Source organism: Podarcis liolepis (genome assembly GCF_965112155.1).
Source record: "Podarcis liolepis genome assembly, chromosome: 7".
Classification (NCBI taxonomy): domain Eukaryota; kingdom Metazoa; phylum Chordata; class Lepidosauria; order Squamata; family Lacertidae; genus Podarcis; species Podarcis liolepis.
This window is the reverse complement of record NC_139561.1, coordinates 63980343-63999846: the sequence shown is the minus strand read 5'-3', so window position 1 is coordinate 63999846 and position 19504 is coordinate 63980343. Positions and strand designations below refer to the sequence as shown.

The following is a 19504-nucleotide window of genomic DNA, read 5'->3' as shown; positions in this document are numbered from 1 at the left end:
CCATGGGGATCTGGTTAACCACTGTGAGAACAGGTTGCTGGACTAGATGGACCTTTGGTCTCTGATCTCAGCAGCAAGACTCTTCTTGCATTCATCTTGCAGCCACTGAGAGTAGGGCCTCTAGTGCAGCAGCATTTACTAGGTAGGAGACCCTGTTCCTTGCAACAAATTGTGCACCAACGGCATTCTGGTTTTGGTGGCCTTTTCTTGTACTCCGAGCCTTCATAGAGCAGCCGTTTGCATGCATTTATTGTCTTTTACTTGTCACTGTGAAGTTTGAACTGTATTTTATGTTTGTTTGTTCTTTGGTGTTGCTGGCACTTTTTGTCTTTTATCCTCCTGTATACTGCTTTTCAGTTTGGAGGATGTTGTGATTTATATATATATATATTAAAAATAAAGAAAATGTTGACTAATTGAGACAATGTTGCCTTACTAAATATATTTTCTGTTTCCCTCCCCCCACAGTGCTGAAGGCAGCCACGTTTCAGGACAGAGCAACGGCCGTGATCCTCAGGCACTAGCCAAGGCAGTGCAGATCCATCATGACACCCAGCACACCATGTATTTTGCCTGATACGAATCTGAGAGTCTGAGGCAGAAGCAGTAGCCCAGTTGGGCAGGCCACCAACCACTGGTGGTTAGGGCTCATTTTTATTTCAGGCTGTCCACCACCAGCAGCTTGGGACAGTTGCACTGAATTGACGCAGCAACATCCGATGCAGGCGCAATTGAGCCATTTTTATTTTGTGATTTTCAGTAAATAGGAATTTCATAGACAGTCTTTGCATTGGACTGAATTTTTACCTCAAAGCGCAAAAGGCTGATCCTCGTAAAAAGAAATTTTTAAAGGACTTGGCACGAAAGGTTTTTATTGAAATATTTTGCTAATCAATTTTAAGTTACCTCCTTGTCCCCCCATTAAGCTTATCAAGAAGCTGAATTCCTCCTGGGCTTCTTCATACCGCTTAGTGAGTCTCCAGATATGGCAAAACATCTTATTCCACTGTTCTTCTGTGTGGGGCCATATGGACTTTATAAATGGAACTTTTACTGTAAACACCTTTCAACAACTATTACTTTTCTGAGGTATTGCTGTTTGTTTTTTTCGCTTTGTTGTTAAGTTTTACTAGTCTTTTTGTAAATCTCTCTGCAGTCGCGGGCTGCAGAACAATTGCACTATAACTGCGAATTCAACTTGGTGGTTCTTGTTCTGTGAATGTGTAACATAAGCGGATAGCAATGCCCTCTGGCAGGTCTAGTAAAATCATAATGGTTACACACAACTGCCACTGTCTGGTTCAGAATGCTGAACTGCTTCCCCCTCTAAAAAGTATGTGACTAAGTTCTAAAAGATTAGTTTTAGGTATTTTTCAGACATTACGAAAGTGCCCATTTTATGCTGCTGTGTTTGATGAATTGAGGTCATTTTTAATACTCTTTTTCATAGAAGGTTTTAACTTTGGCAATAATTTTTTTTAATACCCTGGCAGTAACTTTTCTAGCTGAATACTTTACATGAGTTACAGCCAACATTCTTGTGTAGATTGACTTGACTTTGCTGAAGAGGAAATTTGTTCTTAAATGGATCAGAAAAGGCTCCCTTCATGCTTTTTACAAATGATTATTTTTAACTGTTTTATATTCACCATTGGTCTGTCTAGCCCCTTTTTATAAGCTTGGAAAGTGGGTGTTCCATATATAGGGAAGGCTTTGCCAATATGTACAGTTGTGTATAGTGTGACAGTAGCAATCGAAGACTTTTACCAGCATTTTAAAACTTGTTTCTCTGAGAGTTTAGGTTGCCCGCATGTACAGCAACATTCGCTAGCATGTGTGAAGTGTACATTTCAATGTTGATCTCGACCCATTTCTATAAATTAGAACTTTTATTTGCTTGGTTCTCTTCCACTAAAATGTGTAATGCAAAAAGCGGGGGTGGGGTGGGGCATCTGCAGACCATAGTAGTGCTGCCTTGAGACTAGCTTGTGAGTGTTAGCGCAATATGCTTTAAATTCCTAGTTTTTAACTGAGATGATGCCACTGTGAAAGATTGGGATTTTGCCAATAATTGCACTCTAGTCTCTGATGTGAGCAGGTGGTGTTGCAGAGTCATGTGACCTTGTGAACGTTTGGATCCAGACCTCAAGGTCAGCAATATGCTATGTGGTTTAGATTTTTCCTTCAGTCTTTTGAAATAGAGCTTGTAGATACTTGGAAAGTTTACATTTCTAAATACTGTCAGTCAGCTGTATCAAAATACACTTGACATTAGTCTTCTGAAAGCAGTTTTTGTAAGCTCCGCTTAGAAATCTCTCTCTTTCTCCTTCCCCCTCTCCCCCCCCTTGTGGGTTCTAGCTTATAAAATTTTATTCCCCCCCCCCCCAATCAAACAGGAGCGAAGCAAACTCTCCTCTGACGCATAGTGTGGCCAGGCTTAGATACTAGATTTATTTAAACGTATTTAAGTCTTTTGTTTTCTTTTCCCCTTAAGAATACCTCACTTGTGTAATAAATATCAGGACATGTGGGGAGGAAGAGTGCTGCTTCAGTTGGTCTGCTGCTTTTCTTTTCTTTTTTAAAAATACCTGTTCAGGGAGAAAATGCAAGAATCGAACTCCTGCTGGCCAACAAATGGAGAACTAAGGCACCTTGAAGCGAGTAAGCACCTGTGTTAGTGTGTAGCATGGTTTTGGTTTTTTTGCACTAGGTAAGGACGTGAATTCGGATAGAGGGAGAGAGTATGTCAAGAAGAAAAACGTATATTGTAACATCATCAGGCAGGTAGCTTTTCCTAGCGCCAAGCACACCTAGTGCATGTGGAGCAGAGAGATTCTCTAATTTGCCTGTCTGCAGGTAAGTCTGACTCTCTTGAACATCGGAGTCAAGCAACATGTTAAGTATACTTACAAAACAAAAACAAAAAACAACACATTTCCTGTTGGCCACTCTTCTTCCTTATAAACAACAGTTTGAGCTGGATTAGGACTGGCGTGGTGGGGTTACTGTGCAGAGTGATAGAAAAAGTCACCATATTTAATAAGCACTGAGTTCTAGCTGTTGAGGAAGAATCAGTAGTACATTTTGTATATGACACCAGGTCAGGAAAAGGAAGGCATGGTTTGCCCAAACCAGCCTGGAAAGCATAATTGGGCCTGTGGGCCAAAAGTTCCCTACTTCCTCATGTCATTGTCACCAAAGGCAAATCTGGATCCCACCCTTCTGACACACACACACCCCTTCTTTGGCTGCATTTGCTAAAGAAAGAAAGTGACCAGTTGAAAGCATGCTTTTTTATTACTAAATGGGTGCTTAACACAACTTGCAGTTTGTCCAGAACTGCATAGGCAGGAATCTGAACTTGCCCTGGAAAGGGCTTTTCTGACTCACTTGTTCATCATAAAATAGGCAGGACTAGATGAAATGATCTTTTTTTGTCTTCTATCGTAGGAAAACAAAACCGTGTTCTAATCATTATATCTTTCTTATGTATTACAGACCGCAGCTATCTTTTGAAGTCTTCTGTATTTAAAAATTATATATATATAAGCGGGATTCTTTTTAATGCATTAATGTCACAAAAAATTATCATCCAAAAATGTCTGAGCTTTTTTTTGCCAACTTTTGCACTTTCTTGGAATTTTTCATGAATTTCCCTTTAATTTTTGCCCCTGTTGGATTTTTTTTCTGTGCAAAAAAATGTTCAGTTAACTCTCTGTTGCTGAAGAGTGTGATGATGTCTTTTGGGGTGGGAGTGCTTAAAAGCTGAGGATTTATCCAAGGGGCTGTACGGGTGGCAACAGCAGCAAAAAAGGTCTTCAGAACTAATGACTGCAAGATCCAGATGCAGCAACGCTGTTGTATGGCAGAATCTCTTGACTCTGCTCACCTGAACTAACCTCACCCCCACCCTGAAAACGGGATGAACTGAATTGTTATGCATGTGTCAATCAATGGGAAGACGTGCATTCTGTAGCTGTAGGTTCTTATGGTGTTTGGTTTTTTTATGCTTTATCCTTTTGTTTAAAGCCTGTTGGCTATTGTTTAGCTATATGTTGTGAAAGATTCTCATATGTAGCAAATTTGGACTGGGGCGGGGAGAAAGGGGAAATTTTTTAGGAGCAAAAGGTGTTTATAGAGCCAACCAAAACACCATGCTCTTTTTGCTTTCCCCCTATCCTGTTCTGCTTGTTGTAAGCACTTAAATTCGAAACGAGGCTCTGAAAAGCTTTTGTTCTGTAGCGGATTTGAGGTGCAGGCTGGGGTTGCTTGCTCTTTGCTTGAGGGCTGTTTAAAGATGACACCCAAAGAGGCATAATCAAGGGATGCAAAAGAGATGTTCCATGCAGTATGTATCGGTATGATTTAGAAGTCCGTCCCCCCTGCCCTCACCCCATTCTGCCCCACATGACCCTTATATCAAAAGCCTTTATCCACCTGTTGGGGACAAGGCCATTCTGACAGGTTAGCAAACCTCCAACCCCAACCTCCCGCCCCCCACTCCCAAAAAACTACCCTTGTGGATGTGTTGTAGATCTTTTTACCCCCTTCTTGCTCAATAGCAAGGCAGTCGCTCTGCTTTCATTTTAGGAAAGTAGAGCTTGGAGGGCATTGTATCAATACTGTTTGAACTGCAAGGTTTTTTCCCTTGTGCAATTTGAGGAAAGATCATATGTGAATATCACTTAAGAGTTTCTTTATACCTTGCTATTGACACATTTTGGTGATATTTCTGTCTAGAGCCTGAAAGATGTATGTAAAACTTGTTTGCATTTGTTCATTTTTGACTTCTGATGTATTTTTTTGTTTTGTTTCTATATTGTTAGACTTGTAATGTTTTAAATTGTATTTTATTAAAATTGGACTGGATGTATGTCTATAGCAATACGAGGTACTTTTTTCTTTTTAAAAAACAAACACAACCCCTGTTGGTGGGGAAGGTAGGCTAATAGCCTTCCTATTGCGATAATATGCTGGCTGTGTATAACTGCAATGTATTTTTTTCTCTTTTTTTTAGCCTGCAGGGATTTTGTGTTCATGTGTCCAAAAAAATAAATAAAGGCATTTGGGTGCCAAATGTTCTTTTCTTTCTTGGTGTATAATAATAATTGATAATGATCATGTTCATGAATAGCCTGTAGGATAGTTGTTGTGCTCCTAAGAGAAATGTCTTTCAATTATCTAAATTTTAAACACAGTATATTGCATAACAGAGGAAATGTTGTATATTAAACAGTGGCATGCTTGATTTGTAAACCAGATATTTGAGGACATAACATAATTTGTAATATCTAAGCATAGAGCCATATGGTAAGTAAGAGCAGAGGCATAAGTAATTGGAAGAGTTGCTTTAAGCTTCAGTTAAATGTAAAGTGATTCATTTTGTAGCCAAAACTACTCATTGTATATACACAAAAGGTCTGAATTGGCAGTTACTAACCAGGAAATAGATCATTTGAGATGTAGTGGTTAACTCAGTTAAAATGGTAACTGCATGGCAGCAGGCAAGGTAAATTCCATGTCCAAGTTTATTAGGAAACTTTCATACCATGAAAGTTTGAACCATGGCTGTGTAACAGTTTGGGTGACTTACTATAGAGCTGAACTAGGTACAGAAAAGCAACCAAAATGGCTAAGCTTTGGCATAGCTTCCCAACAAAAATGATCATGTGGAGTTTTCGTAGTTTAGAAAAACAAAAACAAAAGTGCACTAGGAGCAAGAGCATTTATAAGTTTCTCATTGGAGGTGGGAAGAAGTTGTCTCCTACACAATACAAGAATTTAAGGTTGGTGAGGAATAAGTTTGTTATAGCTTTTACAACAGACAAAAGGAAGTAACTGACAATACCCCATAGCTGACTTAAAAAGGAATTCACTGCCACAAGATATCCTGCTCACTATAACAGATGTCAAAGGGATGAGGCAAATTCATGGAAAAGGATAGACCTCTCAGTGGCTCCTAACCCGGAGGCAAGATGCCAGTGACTAAAATTGCCTCTTGGTTTCCTACAAGGATCTGGCTTTTCCCTGTGGTGGCAAACAGGATGCTAGACTAGATGAATCTTTATTTGTAGGGGTATTCAGCATTAGGCATGCATTCTGCAGGAGGTGTGAGAAAAGAACAGAAGCCATTTAGCGCATAGCTATTAGACAAAGGGACAAGGACAGTAGAGTAACTGGATCTCAGAGGCATAGCTAGGGGAGTTGGGGGGGGGCACTGGACACCGCACCGCAGGGGGCAGCACTTACCGCGCCCAAGCCACGCATCTCCTGGGAGTGAGATGATGGCTCGGGCACCTGCAGGCTCCACCACTCTACAGCTGAGGGAGGTGGTGGGCAGACACAGCTGGGCCACGTTCTTTGCAAGTGGTACTCTGCCAGGCTGCAGTGTTTGATTGGGGACCTAGGGATGAAGTTTCTCCTCTCTACCCTTCCTCTAGTGGTTTTATCACAAGTTATGTGAATAGCTACACCAGGGGCAGGGGACCTGTGTCCTCACAGGTTTTGTTGGACTCCAGCCCCCCATCTGCCCCAGCTATCATGGCCAATGGTCAAGGATCATGGGACTTTGAGTCCAGCAATGTTTATAACGCATTCAAAAATTCGTTGTTTGACTAATGTAGCTGAGTCCTAGGTCTCTTGTGTACTCTAGTTTTGATGTAGGTCAAGTTAAAACAGCTAGGGGTGTTGGATGGCCCACCTGGAACAAGAGACATACCCAATTAGTTCAGTGGGGCTGGAATGAGTATTGTGGCATGCACATGTATTACAAAGGGCTGTACAGTATTCAGTGTTCTCTGTCACTAGTGCAAGGACTCCTGCGCCAGCAGGTGGGTGAGTTTTAATCTGCTTGAATCTGTCTTCAGGTTTGCATCCTCCATTCAGGTAACCACTGTTCTCAACAGAACAGTTGAGAATATACTTAATCTGCACACTTGCTTTGCTTGTTGTTTTCTCAGTGCTGTAGACTTCATTTTATCTTTTTAATAGTTGGGGAGCGAGGCTGCTGAATACTTGCAAGAAAATGTCAATGAGGGAAGCAGCACAAATATACTTATGACATGCTTTCCCCATGGTTTACTAAACATGGGATGACAATTCCATAATCCAAGACGACTACAATCTGGAATGTAATTGAAACTGCAAAACTAAAGAAAGGAAATGAAGACGGGGATAAATGGAGAAAAACACTGCAATTATTGCAGTTACACAGAAAGCTTGTTTGGTTGTAGAGGTAGGAGAAGTGGTGTTTGCCAAAGACACAGCAGAGAATGTGAGTTTTGAGAAAGACTTGAAGTAGTGGCATAATGGGTGTTTTGTTTTTTTAGTGATAAATGGACATTAAATATTTTATCTTCTATGTAATAAAGTTTTATTTCCCATTTAAAATACTGTGCTTGTACATCATTCTGTTTTGTAGCAGTTGGGATTATTTCTCCCCACCTCCCACCCCCCACAATTCGTGCAAGCTTTGCAGTGCACCAATGACTTTCCCATCTCATTTTACTTAGTGCCCCCCCCCATTATTCTGTATGACTCCGGGTTGCTAGACTTACCGTATGTTTAAATCTTGTTTGAGCAGGCACATCTTCAAGATTCTGCCCTTTTTTGCAGCGCAGAGCATTATTCAGCTCTATGTCAATGTGATCTCGGTGCACTTTCAGACAAAATGCAAAAGTGGCAACCCATAGATGGGCAGGGTATAAATAATAAAATCCTTATTATTCTGGAGTAGGATGTCCCTATATTCATCAGAGAAATGTTGGAGAGTATGCCTTTCAGTGAGCTTCATTGCCAGCTGGGAACTTAAACCTGAGTCTCTCCAGGCCTAATCCGATATTCTTCATTAAGGATGAGAAAATATACCACTTTCATATGTCTTGTTGGACTACAATGCCATAACCACTACCATGCTGGCTGGGGCTGATAGGAGTTGTAGTCCAACTGAAGGGTCACATGTTCCCCATCCATGCCTTATGCCATATTAACTTTGTTATAAGGCTTTTTTTATGATGAGCCTGAAAGTGAGGAGTACCATTGATGAATACTCTCCCATGTCTGAGAAGCAGACAAACAACAAAAGATGAACCAGCAACAACTCCCTGCAAGTAGAAGATTAGCACAGCACAGGGGTATTGGCCTACCCCTCTCCCTGCTAGGCTAGTTTTCTACTTGCTGTGCATTTTTTTTAAACAAAATGTATGGGAAGCATTAAAAAATACTATCCTCCATCTTGGGCCTCGGATGGTTATTCCCCCAGACTCGTTCTGGTTTCAAAATGGCCCCCATGCTGCATATGCCCTATACGGCCCCGAGCCTTACTCTGTTCCTGCGGCTCCCTTAGGTCGCCGCCAGGGGGCACCCACAGGATTCCTTCCCCCCTTTTCCTTTGTTGGCAACAGGAGTCGAGGCAAAGGGGAAGAGCGAAGGGCTGCACTGTTACACTCTTAACGGCTCAGCACAGAGATTTCCGGTTTCCAATTGCAGCTAGTGGGGGGGGGGCAAAAACACAGGGTTAGCGCTTCTTCTTAGGCTTTTCAGAAATGGTTTTTTTTAATCAATCACCTCCACACTAAGCGGGCAAAAACAGCTCGACACGGATGAAATTCCTTTTCCTCTCCTGCGCTCTCAGATCCCACAATAGCATTCATGGAATTGAAGAAGGAGAGATGCAGTGATAAGCAGGACAAATAGCTTTCCTATTGAATTTTTAGCCTTGGGGGGGGGGGAGAAGACGGAAAGATTGCACGGGAGTGCAACTCAGTAGGCTCCCTTTTGTCGCCTCCGTTTACCTGTTTCCCATGAGTCCCCAATGCAATCACTACTCATAGCCCCGCACATGGAGGATTCCTCAAAAGAGCCTGAAGTGAGGACTGCCTAGGGACAGTTATCTCGGGCGAAGAGCGGGGAGTGGGGGGCAAGAGCTGAAGACCTCCTGTGACGCGTCGCCGGCGCTGCTGGTTGGCCGGGCGGTTGCGCATGCGCGGTCTGCGAATCCCAGGCGCCTGCCTCGTACAGAGCAGAGGCTGCGGCTGCAGCAGCGCGAGCGGCGCCCTGGTCCCGGCGCGCGCTCGCGGGCATCACTCAGCAACCCCCCCCCCCCCGCACCGCGTCCGCCGCCTCGACTTTCTCTCTTCCCCCCGCTAGGCTCGGGGCGACGCCCGCGTGGATGGGATGGAAGCAGGACCCTCGGGAGCAGGTATGGAGGACGCTGTGGGGGGGGGGACGGCTTAGAAGGAATGCAAGGGGGAGTCTTGGAAGGAGGAAGATGCAATAGGTCCAGGGGCTTAGGGGAGCCAGTGCAATTGAGAGGAGGGGGCTGAGAGCCAAGGGTGGTGTGCAAAGGGACATGGGGGCAGCGCGAGTCTGCTGCATGTTTGGGTTCAGCTTTTTGGTGGGCCTCAGTATGTTTGGGGGCTTATGGGGAGAAGTGCAATTGAGGGGAGGGGGCTGAGAACGGTGGGAGGCCTGCTGAGGAACAGCGGGGAGGGGGTTTTTTTTGGAAGGGCGGGCTGTGTTGGGGACTGCAGGGGGCTTGAGGGGTTTAGGGGAGCTGTTGAGGGAAGGGGAGCTGAGGAGCAAGAGGCCTGCCGAGGCAGAGGAGTGGTCAGTGGGGGGATTACAAAAGGAGGGTCTGCAGCTGCTGTGTGTGTGCCGTGGGGGGGGGGTGGCCCATACGGGTGCAAGTGTGAGATCAAAGAGGTCTGCCGAGGAGCGGAGTGGCAAATCGTGTGTGTGTGTGTGTGTGTGTGTGTGCTTGCAGTGCGCGTACGTGGGGGATGCAGGAAGGATGAGGACACGGAGGGGGCTGTGCGGATGAGGGGCGGGAGGAGACATGGATCGGTGGGGGAGGGGAGAGAATGAGAAGCCTTGGGAGTTTGAGAAAGGAGTCCCGGCGTGGCGTCCAGGGCACCTGGAGCCACATGTGGAGAGGGAGTTGTCTGATGGGTTCCAGTTGGGGCTGCAAGAGTAGTTGGCAAAGAGAAGGGGATGCTGTGGGGTGGATGGGAGGAAGTGGGCATTCCCAAGCAAGTTGGAGGGGTTGGGGGCTAAAGGAGCACTTGCGTTGGGGGTGTTCTTGCCTGGGGAAAGGGGGAGCAGCAGCAAATTGAGAGGGACAAAATACAGTAAGAAACACACACACACACACACACACACACACACCCCATCACTGAGACGAAAGGTTGGGGACGTCTCCCAGTATCCTAAGTGTGTTGGATAGGAACAGGCAAGGATGACTTTAAAGCTGCCCATCCCCCTCTCCAACAAATTGATGTGCAGGGATTAACTATGTGCATGGTTACATCCACATCATATGCTTAAAGTTCATGGCTCCTGCCACCAAAAAAAAGTGTCCAATTAGAATGCAGGAAGGATGAGGACACGGAGGGGGCTGTGCGGATGAGGGGCGGGAGGAGACATGGATCGGTGGGGGAGGGGAGAGAATGAGAAGCCTTGGGAGTTTGAGAAAGGAAGCAAGTTGGAGGGGTTGGGGGCTAAAGGAGCACTTGCGTTGGGGGTGTTCTTGCCTGGGGAAAGGGGGAGCAGCAGCAAATTGAGAGGGACAAAATACAGTAAGAAACACACACACACACACACACACACACACACACCCCATCACTGAGACGAAAGGTTGGGGACGTCTCCCAGTATCCTAAGTGTGTTGGATAGGAACAGGCAAGGATGACTTTAAAGCTGCCCATCCCCCTCTCCAACAAATTGATGTGCAGGGATTAACTATGTGCATGGTTACATCCACATCATATGCTTAAAGTTCATGGCTCCTGCCACCAAAAAAAAGTGTCCAATTAGATATATTTTGTTACAGGTGCTGGGAATTGTAGCTCTGCGAGTGGTAAACTACAGTTTCCAGGACTGTTTGTGTATGTGTGCTTTAATTGTATGATGTGGATGTGACCTGCTGTATCAAATTGATTTTTTAAAAAATGTAAACCACTTTGAGGTAACTCGTGACAAGCACTACTACTACTACTAATAGTATTATTATGTGCAACAAGGTGAGAGAGGCCTGTTGAGTACTTAAGTGGAGGCAGAGGAGAAATCTGCAGCATTAGCACATCCACGCCTAAGTTGAGTGGGGGTAGACAGTTGGCCTAGCAGGTCTGAAATGCCTTATGGCTCTGGAAAGGAGAATGTTGCAAAGGAGAGAAGATATGGAGAGTAAGCGTTTGCTGGGCACTGAGAGGTCCAATAGCTTTTGAAAGAGGGCAGAATATTGTGCTGCATATCCTCAGAGAGGGAAGCTCACTTCAGCACAAATCACCCTGAATAGGAGAGCACTAAGAGGGGCTTTCTCTGCTCTGGGTCTCCTGGGTTTAAAGGAGTCTGGCTGATTCAGGAGCAAAACTGACTTTAGGTGTGCGAGCAAAGCCTTGCTTGTTATCTAGACAGGGGTGTGAAGGTGTGTGTGTGAGAGAGGAACAAATGCCCTGTCCAGGAAGAGGAGATAAAATGCTGAATCTTTGCACAAACATTTTTGTAAGAATACTCGCTGCTTAATTGAGATTTGGGAAATGATTTTGGAGCTGAGTAGTGGAGGGGACATAGAGGCATTCATGCTGCCCCCTTCACTGTATCGGGGAAGCTGGGGGTTGAGATTTGCGTGGCTGAGCATGCCTGAAAGCTGGATGGTGAGGGGACAGAAGCAGAAAGATAAGGAGACAAGGGAAGCTGGCAGCAGCTGGGTCCTTGGTGCCCCCCCCCCCCCGCTTTCCCTCCAGGCATAGCTAAGAGGTTTGAGGGGAAGATATATGCCCACTGCCTTTGAGTAGCTGGAGGAGGAAAGACTCTCTTGCAGCCTTTGTCAAGTGGGGGCACTCCAGGTGTTTTGGACAGCAAATCCCATCAGCACAAGTCATAGTCCAGAGCAACTGGAGGGCAACTCATGCCTGGCGGAGAGGCTGTTGTCCTGTTTTTGTGTACCGAAGGAGTGATTAGAAGGCTATTGAAACCCATCAGTATTTTTGTGTGTGTGTGCTTTTTCTTTTGTTGGCTTTTACAAAAGTAGAACATCTTCCTTTCAGACCTACTTTAAATTGACACACAAAGCCCTTCTAGGTTGATGGGAAAGAGAATTATGCTTGAGTTTCCTGACATCTTTTTGGATATGGTTTTTTTTAAAAAAAGCTTCCCCATAGTGCCTTGTAGAGGCAAAACCTAAGTTCCAGGGAGGTGGGTGATTGTTTACTACACTTGCAAAGTGCTTTGTGATCTCTTGCTTCATTAGCCCTGTTAGGCTGGGTCACTGCTGTTAAAAAAGTATTGCTGGTGGTGATCTGTCAGGCTGATGAGACTGGTGTGCCCATGGCTACATGGTGGCTGGTTCCATGTGACTCTGAGCCAGGTTCTAGAAACATAGGAACCTGCCTTACACTGGTCCCACTGGCTCAGCGTTGTCTACAGTTTACACCGTCTGGCAGCAGCTCTCCAAGGTCTCTGAGAGGAGGCATTCCCAGTGCTACCTGGAGATGCTGGGGATTAACCTTGGCCCTTCCTCGTGCAGTGCAGGTTCTCTGCCACCAAGTTATCTAGCTTGTTGTGGTTTACAGGGCATGAGCTGTGTGCCCATGCACATGGCCTGATTGCTTCTGCTTGCTCTCCCCCCTAGCAGGAGCAGGAGAAACAAATCAGCCAGCCTTGGCTTTGCAGACTGACCAAGCCCAGGGTTTGTGGTTTTGGTTTTCCCTAACAAGCCACAGCAACCCAACAGCAAATCATGGGTTTGGACTGGCCAGCAATTGTGGCTTGTTAGGGAGCAATAGATCACGGCCCCTTGTTTAGCCATAACACAAAGTCTTAAGTTTCTGTTATATTTATTCTCCTTGTTCTAGGGCAGGGCTGAAGTCGGGACAGCTGGGCAGCAATGTTTCAGCACCCTGGCCAGGCTCAGTAAACCAGAAGGTCTGGCTTATGACATGTAAATATGACCACTATTTAAAAGGAATGAGACTTCATATGGCTTTCCCAGGTCTTAAGCCCTCCAACTGCTTCCCAGTTAGGTTGGTGAGAGAGGAGTGGGGTTTGCTGGCATATCAAGTTGGTTGTCAGCTTGTCAGGCTGCAGGTGTGTACTCATGTCCCAGGAAGGGTTGTAGCTCAGTGGCAAAACATCTGCTTTGCATGCAAAAGATCGCAGGTTCAATCCTCACCCTCTCCAGGTAGGGCTTGGAGAGACCCCTCCTGCCTAACATCCTGGAGGGGTCTGACTCTGTAGAAGGCAGCTTCCTGTGTTCCTGGTGTTCTTTAAAATAAAGGCAGAGCCCAAGAGTGAAGGCTGGCTTGCTTCCAGTTTTGGTTTTAACTTGTGGAAATGCACCCTTAAAGTTTTTGTGTGATGAAGGTTGTGATCCTAACCCCACTTTACCTGGGAGGAAGACCCACTGAGTTCTGGGTGGGTATGGTTAGGCTTGCACAGGGCAGCTGATTCATTAGAAGGACTTACACCATTTTTGTTTCAGAAACTAGTCCATTCATCTCTTTGGAGGCTGGGCTTGAACCTGGAGAAAGGAAATTAATTAAGATGGTGCGTTGGACCAAGTGGAAGGGTCCATTCTTAAAGAAAATTTGTTCCTGGCACCAGTATTCAAAATTTGCCAGGTGCTAGGCAAATTTTGCACCTTGCTATTGGCCACGTGCGACCAAGTGAATATGTTTGGGCACCTGAAGTCTTTTCCATGCCTGTGGGACCATTGAATCTTGCCTGTTTTCACACACTAACATTACATCCTGTAGAATTCTATCTGTGATATTTTATCTGCACAGTCAGACTACAGCTTATATACCTGAATTTCTAACACTCCCCATACGTGCTTAGATGGCCCTTTTCCAGCTTGAAAAGCAAAGACAGTTTCTCTAAGTTGCCTCAGTTACAATTCTTACTTGCTACCAGAAGCCAAGTGGCTAACTACAAGCTGGACTTTTCCAAAAGCCAGTTTTGGCATTAAGCTGTACTCCGCTGTATTCAGTGGAATATCTCTGTTGGTACAGTGTGAGACTCTTAATATCAGAGTTGTGGGTTCGAGCACCACATTGGGCAAAAGATCTCTATATTGCAGGGGTTGGACTGGATGACCCTTGGGGTCCCTTCCAACTCTACAATTCCACGATAAACATAGCAATTTAGAGTGTTAGCCATACAACTTGTATTGGCTTGATCAATCTGTTTCAATGTAAGTATAGCTTATCAAGAAATAAGCGTCTACGGAGCCTGTCTTGTGTGAGTTGTTGTGTTTAGAAGAAGCCAAGTGAGAACAGACACTCATTAAGGGATGCAACAGCAGACATTTCTGCATTTGTCTCTGTGTCCAGAGTGGCTTGAATGCTCCTGTTTGCATGCAGAGGTATGGCAGGCTGCTTCCTTGTGGCGCCTCATGGCACACAGTTTGATGGCTGTGAACCCTAATGGCTCATCTTGACGAATTGATTACAGATGTGAATGGAGGATGTGTTGATAACTCCACAAGGCGGATTTTAATTTGATAGATAAAAAAAATAGGATTGCATCCAACTAAGTTGTCCTTCCTTTCAGTAGGTCTCCTCTGAGTAGGATCGGGGATGTTTGACTCAAAAGTTTCAAGTGCAAATCATTTGTCAAGCATTTTGCATCATTTTTACCACTTCAGAATAACCAATCTGGCTCAGTCCAGCAACGAAAGTGTAAAATTCTTAAGAGTTAAATTCTGCCGCTTTTGCTGAGTTCCTACAGAATTGCGACTTACGAAACAGCTGGGGTTCTCAGCCACACCATTGGCTGCTGTGTGATATTTGTAGGGGTGGGAAATGTTTAGTTTCACAAATTCATTAAAAAGAATGAATGGATGCCTCTATTGCAAGTCGGGTTGTAGACAGAGCTTGGCAACTTACGAGTTTTTAGCTTTGTTTACTAAATGCCAGTAAAATAAACATGCTAGATTAGATCACTCTCTAGGGCAGTGCTGGGAAACCTTGAGCTATGAGAACTTCTTATTTTGCCTGCAGCATTGTTTTCCCTAAGCCATGCCTGCCTGTCTGCCCATCACCTGGTGTCATATGATATCAGGTGTGGGTCAGGTAAGCTCAGCTGATCCAAACTGAACAGGAGATGTTCTCCCAATTCTTCTGTTCTGTGCGCAGGTAAAATTTCTTGCTTTTTGAATTTGGAAGCTTTTTTGTTGTTGCTGCCCTGCAGTGACAGAAAAGGCACCAAACACGAAAAGCACAGAATTATTTCTGGATAGCAATCTGCCCCTGAAATAAAATCCTGTTAAGCATGCTGAGAATTGTAGCTCTGTGAACTACAGTTCCCAGGATTCTTTGCGGGGGGGAACCATATGGTTTAAATATATGACCTGGATGTGACCAAAGAATTGGGAATGCCCTTGGATCAGGCTCCTATTTTTCCCCCTTTGCAGGTGTGGTTTGAAAAGTTTTGCATCCTTCGGTTACTGTTTCTTGCTTTGCTGATTTTAGACCCTCCTTCCATGCCATATAGCTTATTTGAAGGAGATGGTGGTTTTCCTAGGTCCAAAATGAGGTTTTGGTTCCTTCGTTTTATGTGTTCCTTCACTGTAGATTAGAATGTAATGTTGAGGTCTCTTCTTGCTCCAACTCTGAGCAATGTACACTTTGTTTTGTTTAGTATGGCCCTGTGGCCTCTTCGTGATACGAAATCTCTGTGATTTGTGTGATTTTTGGCATCAAATCCATGACAAGCTTACATTAACTTCATCATAGAATAGCAGAGAATCATCAGCAGGCAGTGAGTGCAAACCTGTGGCTTTGCAGAACTTAGGTGAGAAAAGCTTTTGCCTTTTATTCATCTGCATAGATTTCTAAGTTCTTTGTTTAAATGCCATCTTCATGCTGGCTCTGATAGCTTGAGTTGTCTTCTAGGAATTTTGCTTGGGGCACATATTCAATTACAGCAAATAACCTGTTGAGTTTTGAATTTGTTGCATGCCTCACTGTGTTGTTTCCTACTTAAAAATATCCTCAGTTATATGGAATAGCTTCATCTTGCACCTGTCTAAACAAATGAAATTTGCTTTTAATGCAGATTACTGTAATTTAATACAGATTAAATCAAGGTGTTAATTCTTCTTAAAAATAAATGCCCACAGATGAGGAAGAAAGAAAAATGGTAGTCACATAGTATTGATTCTCCCAGGTTTACTAAAAAGCCTGTTACAGCTTCAAGGAATGTGTAATTTAAAGGTGGGGAACTTTTGGTTCTCCATTTGCTGTTTGACTCCCAACTCCTGTTAGCTCTGACCATTGGTCATGCGGAGGCATTTCATGGAGAAAAATAGCAGCTGCCACAAAAAATGGTGGCCCCAGTGTTGACTGCCATCTTTTACCACTGGAGTAGCATATTCTGGGTGTTTAGTAATTTGGACTGTTATTATATGTGTGTTTAATTATTATTATTATTATTTTTGCAAAAAGTCTGAGCAGCCACAAAAGCTAATACTACTGGTTCTGGAGAAAGGCGAGTCTCACTACCCCTCAGTGAGTGATGAATGGGTACAAATGGAACATAAAAAAACACCTGATGATACTTGCTTGTTGATCAGTGCATTTATTGCTGATTTCTGCTCCTTTTTGAAGACTGTGGACTCAGCTAGACTGATAAAAAAATAGTGATTTACAGTGGTACCTTGGGTTAAGTACTTAATTCGTTCCGGAGATCCGTTCTTAACCTGAAACTGTTCTTAACCTGAAGCACCACTTTAGCTAATGGGGCCTCCCACTGCCGCCACGTAGCTGGAGCACGATTTCTGTTCTCATCCTAGAGCAAAGTTCTTAACCTGAGGTACTATTTCTGGGTTAATGGAGTCTGTAACCTGAAGCATATGTAACCCGAGGTACCACTGTATATGCATTGTATATGTGCTATAACACTGTGCCACCAGATGGCGCTGTGGAGTCCCAGTTTTTCCCTACCAAATTTCTCTGTTTAAATTTACAACGTGTTTTTAACGCTGCTTTGATGTGTCTAGACCCAGCCTGTGTAGGCTGCTCAGACTTTTCTTTAGAAATTAGATTCCATGTTCTAAAAATCAGATGCTGGAACGTATTAAGACTTGAGAATACCTTTCCCCAGCCCCCTTGGCAGTGGCTGGGAGTGGGCATCCCCTACCCCTGGTGCTGGGGACCCCCCTGTGAATGGGAAACTATGCTGTCTATCCTTTTGTGTGTGTTTGGTTCAGCAGATTGAGAGCTGGTTCCTAGAGGAGTGATTAATGACATGTGTTGCCCGCAGTCACAACTTTGCTGCCGTTTGGAAAGCGATGGGTCTGTGTGTGTGGTTCCTCCTCCCCCTCTTTCCCCTTTGGGATCTCACTTCTCTCCCTGCCCCCAGTTAATTTATTGAAACAGCAGGAGAGTATGTGGGAGAGAAAGGGTTGGGTGGAGGTGGCAGTTTATCCTCCCAAAAGCCTCCGTGAAAACAAAACTACTCCATGTGTCCTGTGTTGTCTAGGATCATTGGTGCATCCCCTCCCCCCCCCTTGTGTTGGGGGTGCAAGGATCTAAATAGACATGTTAATTTCATGCCCTCCTAACAGGGCAGCCCCCATCAAGCAGCTGTTGATCTAGAGCTGGCTGACAGCTGTTAAGACAAATCCTTTGTTTAGGATGGGGATTATCTCAAAACAGAGGTTCGGAGGCCTTGAATTCTCTCTGCACACCCAAATAAAGATGCTTGGGGGGGAAGGATGGGTTTCAGGGGGAAACCAGACGTGGACGTTCTCTTTGGAATATGCCGCCTCTGGTGAGCAGGGAAAAAAAGAAGTTTGCTGCCGGATCTTTCAGTGGCAAAGTCTGGCTTCATACTGCTGGGTGTGTTATGCTGCAACTGAAAATAGGCTTCTCCCCCTCCTTGTGCCCCTCTGCCTAGGCTCGTTCATTTGCATGACAAAGTGGAGGCTTAATGCAACTTTGCCATGGTGAGTGGAGGTATGCAGAGAGGCACCCCCTTGTTTCGAGGGAGAATGGGGCAGGTCTTGATAAAGGGGTGACTGTCTCTGTGGGTTCCCCTTTGCTGGCTTTGGTACTTGTGTTTCATAGATGTGGTTTCTTCAACTGTGCCATGGCGATGACCTCAAGCTCTTTAGAACTGGGTTGCCCAAATGTCTCGTCTGCATCTGCGAAGACAATTTGTTTATATGGTATTCGTAATAGGGCCGCCGTGGTGGTGGCCCCACAGTTAAGTGGAATTAGGTCTTGCTCTAAGTTGGGCAGGACCAATCCCATGTGGTCTTTACATGGGCCTTGAAGACCTACTTTTTCATGAAGGCCTTTGTGTAATATAAATGGGGGTTTCTATGCTGGGGGGGTCTGCTGACATTTCTTTTCGCTGCTGGTGTATTTCAGTCTATTTTGTACTGTGTTTTAGGGCTAGTGTTGTAATAAAGTGGATATATTGAATTGTTACCTTTATATGTTTCGTTCTGTTGTAAACAGCTTTGTGGAGCAAGTGTTCAAAAATCCTATCATCTTTGTTTTTAATTGGTGCAAAAGGAAGTTGTGTTTGCATCTGGTAAAGTTAAGTTCATTGTGGTTGCTGATTTCCCCCTTGCCACCCTTCTGTTCTGTGGATGATTGGCTCACCTTTTATAGGTAAAAGCCAAAGTGGAGTATGGAAGTCCTTGTTGTCTCTTAATTTCCTTCTCTTCCTTCAAGGAGCACAGCGGGGTCCCTGGAATTGCTTGTCATCTTTTTATTTCTAGACAGTTATATCAAACATTAGTCACACTCAGAATAGATGCATTGAAATGAAATAACAAGAGTTACTTTGGTCCATTAATGTCAATGGTTCTTCTCTGAGCAGAACTCAGTTGGCCTCAGCTAGTCTCCTTGAGTTTCACCTAAAGCAGTGGTACAAAGCTGGTGACCCTCCAGATGTTGTTGGGACCACAAATTCCATCATCAGTGACCATCGCCTAGGTTAAGATCCTTCCTCTAGTAAAACTTAAAACCCAACAAAGTCTTAAACAGTCTTTTAAAGCATGGGTTCTACCTCTAAACATGATGGTGTTTTGTTTTTTGTTACTCTTCCCATGGTTAAAATAGTACAGCTAGCTCTCTGTTTTGATCCTCACAGCAACCCTGTGAGGTAGGCTAGACTGAGAGGCTGGCCCAAGATCACCCAGTGAGCTTCATGGCCAGCTGGGGATTTGAACCCTGGTCTCCCAGGTCCTTCTCTAACCACTGTCCCACCACTAAAGCTCTCCAGTATTTTAGGGCGTGTGTGATGTTAAGTTTTAAAAAAATATTCTCTGCCATGAAATTACAAAAGCTCAAACACACAAACAAGCAACAGTTATGGCATTCCTGCATGGTAGTGTTAAAATGAAACTTCTAACTCATTTAAATTGCTTTGCAATGAGCACAATTTGCATACCACATTTCTGCATATTGGAGATACTGAACAGGTGGCCGCTTTGCACTTCTTATTCTGCAGTATCTATTCAGACGCTATTGCCCCTGGATGTGACTGGAAACTG

The 19504-nt window shown here is 44.5% G+C and overlaps 2 protein-coding genes and 1 long non-coding RNA gene across 5 annotated transcripts in view; 2 read left to right on the top strand and 1 right to left on the bottom strand.

Annotated features, from left to right (window-relative positions):
• The window catches only part of LOC310710732 (protein argonaute-4), a 28603-nt gene extending 23526 nt beyond the window's left edge, over positions 1–5077 (top strand). Inside the window, exons 17-18 of one of the 2 annotated variants that reach the window (XR_014528224.1) lie at positions 469–1089; positions 3499–5077. Coding sequence is in view for 1 of the 2 variants with exons in the window: in XM_083511785.1 (XP_083367911.1) it covers positions 469–577 (109 nt within the window). In the remaining variant the exon portion in view is untranslated. Of the gene's footprint in view, positions 1–468 lie in introns of both variants that reach the window. The other variant, XM_083511785.1, reaches the window with a different exon arrangement.
• On the bottom strand, positions 2379–8923 carry LOC310710779. The gene is made up of 3 exons (XR_014528236.1): positions 8793–8923; positions 8323–8487; positions 2379–7123 (listed from the first exon to the last, which is right to left on the bottom strand). It is a non-coding gene; the product is annotated as an uncharacterized lncRNA (long non-coding RNA).
• A 72-nt stretch (positions 8924–8995) lies between these two features.
• LOC310710734 (protein argonaute-1) overlaps positions 8996–19504 on the top strand; it is a 49063-nt gene continuing 38554 nt past the window's right edge. Inside the window, exon 1 of one of the 2 annotated variants that reach the window (XM_083511788.1) lies at positions 8996–9199. In XM_083511788.1, coding sequence (XP_083367914.1) covers positions 9175–9199 — 25 coding nt within the window. In that variant the 5' untranslated portion in view covers positions 8996–9174. The remainder of the gene's footprint in view (positions 9200–19504) is intronic. The other variant, XM_083511789.1, reaches the window with a different exon arrangement.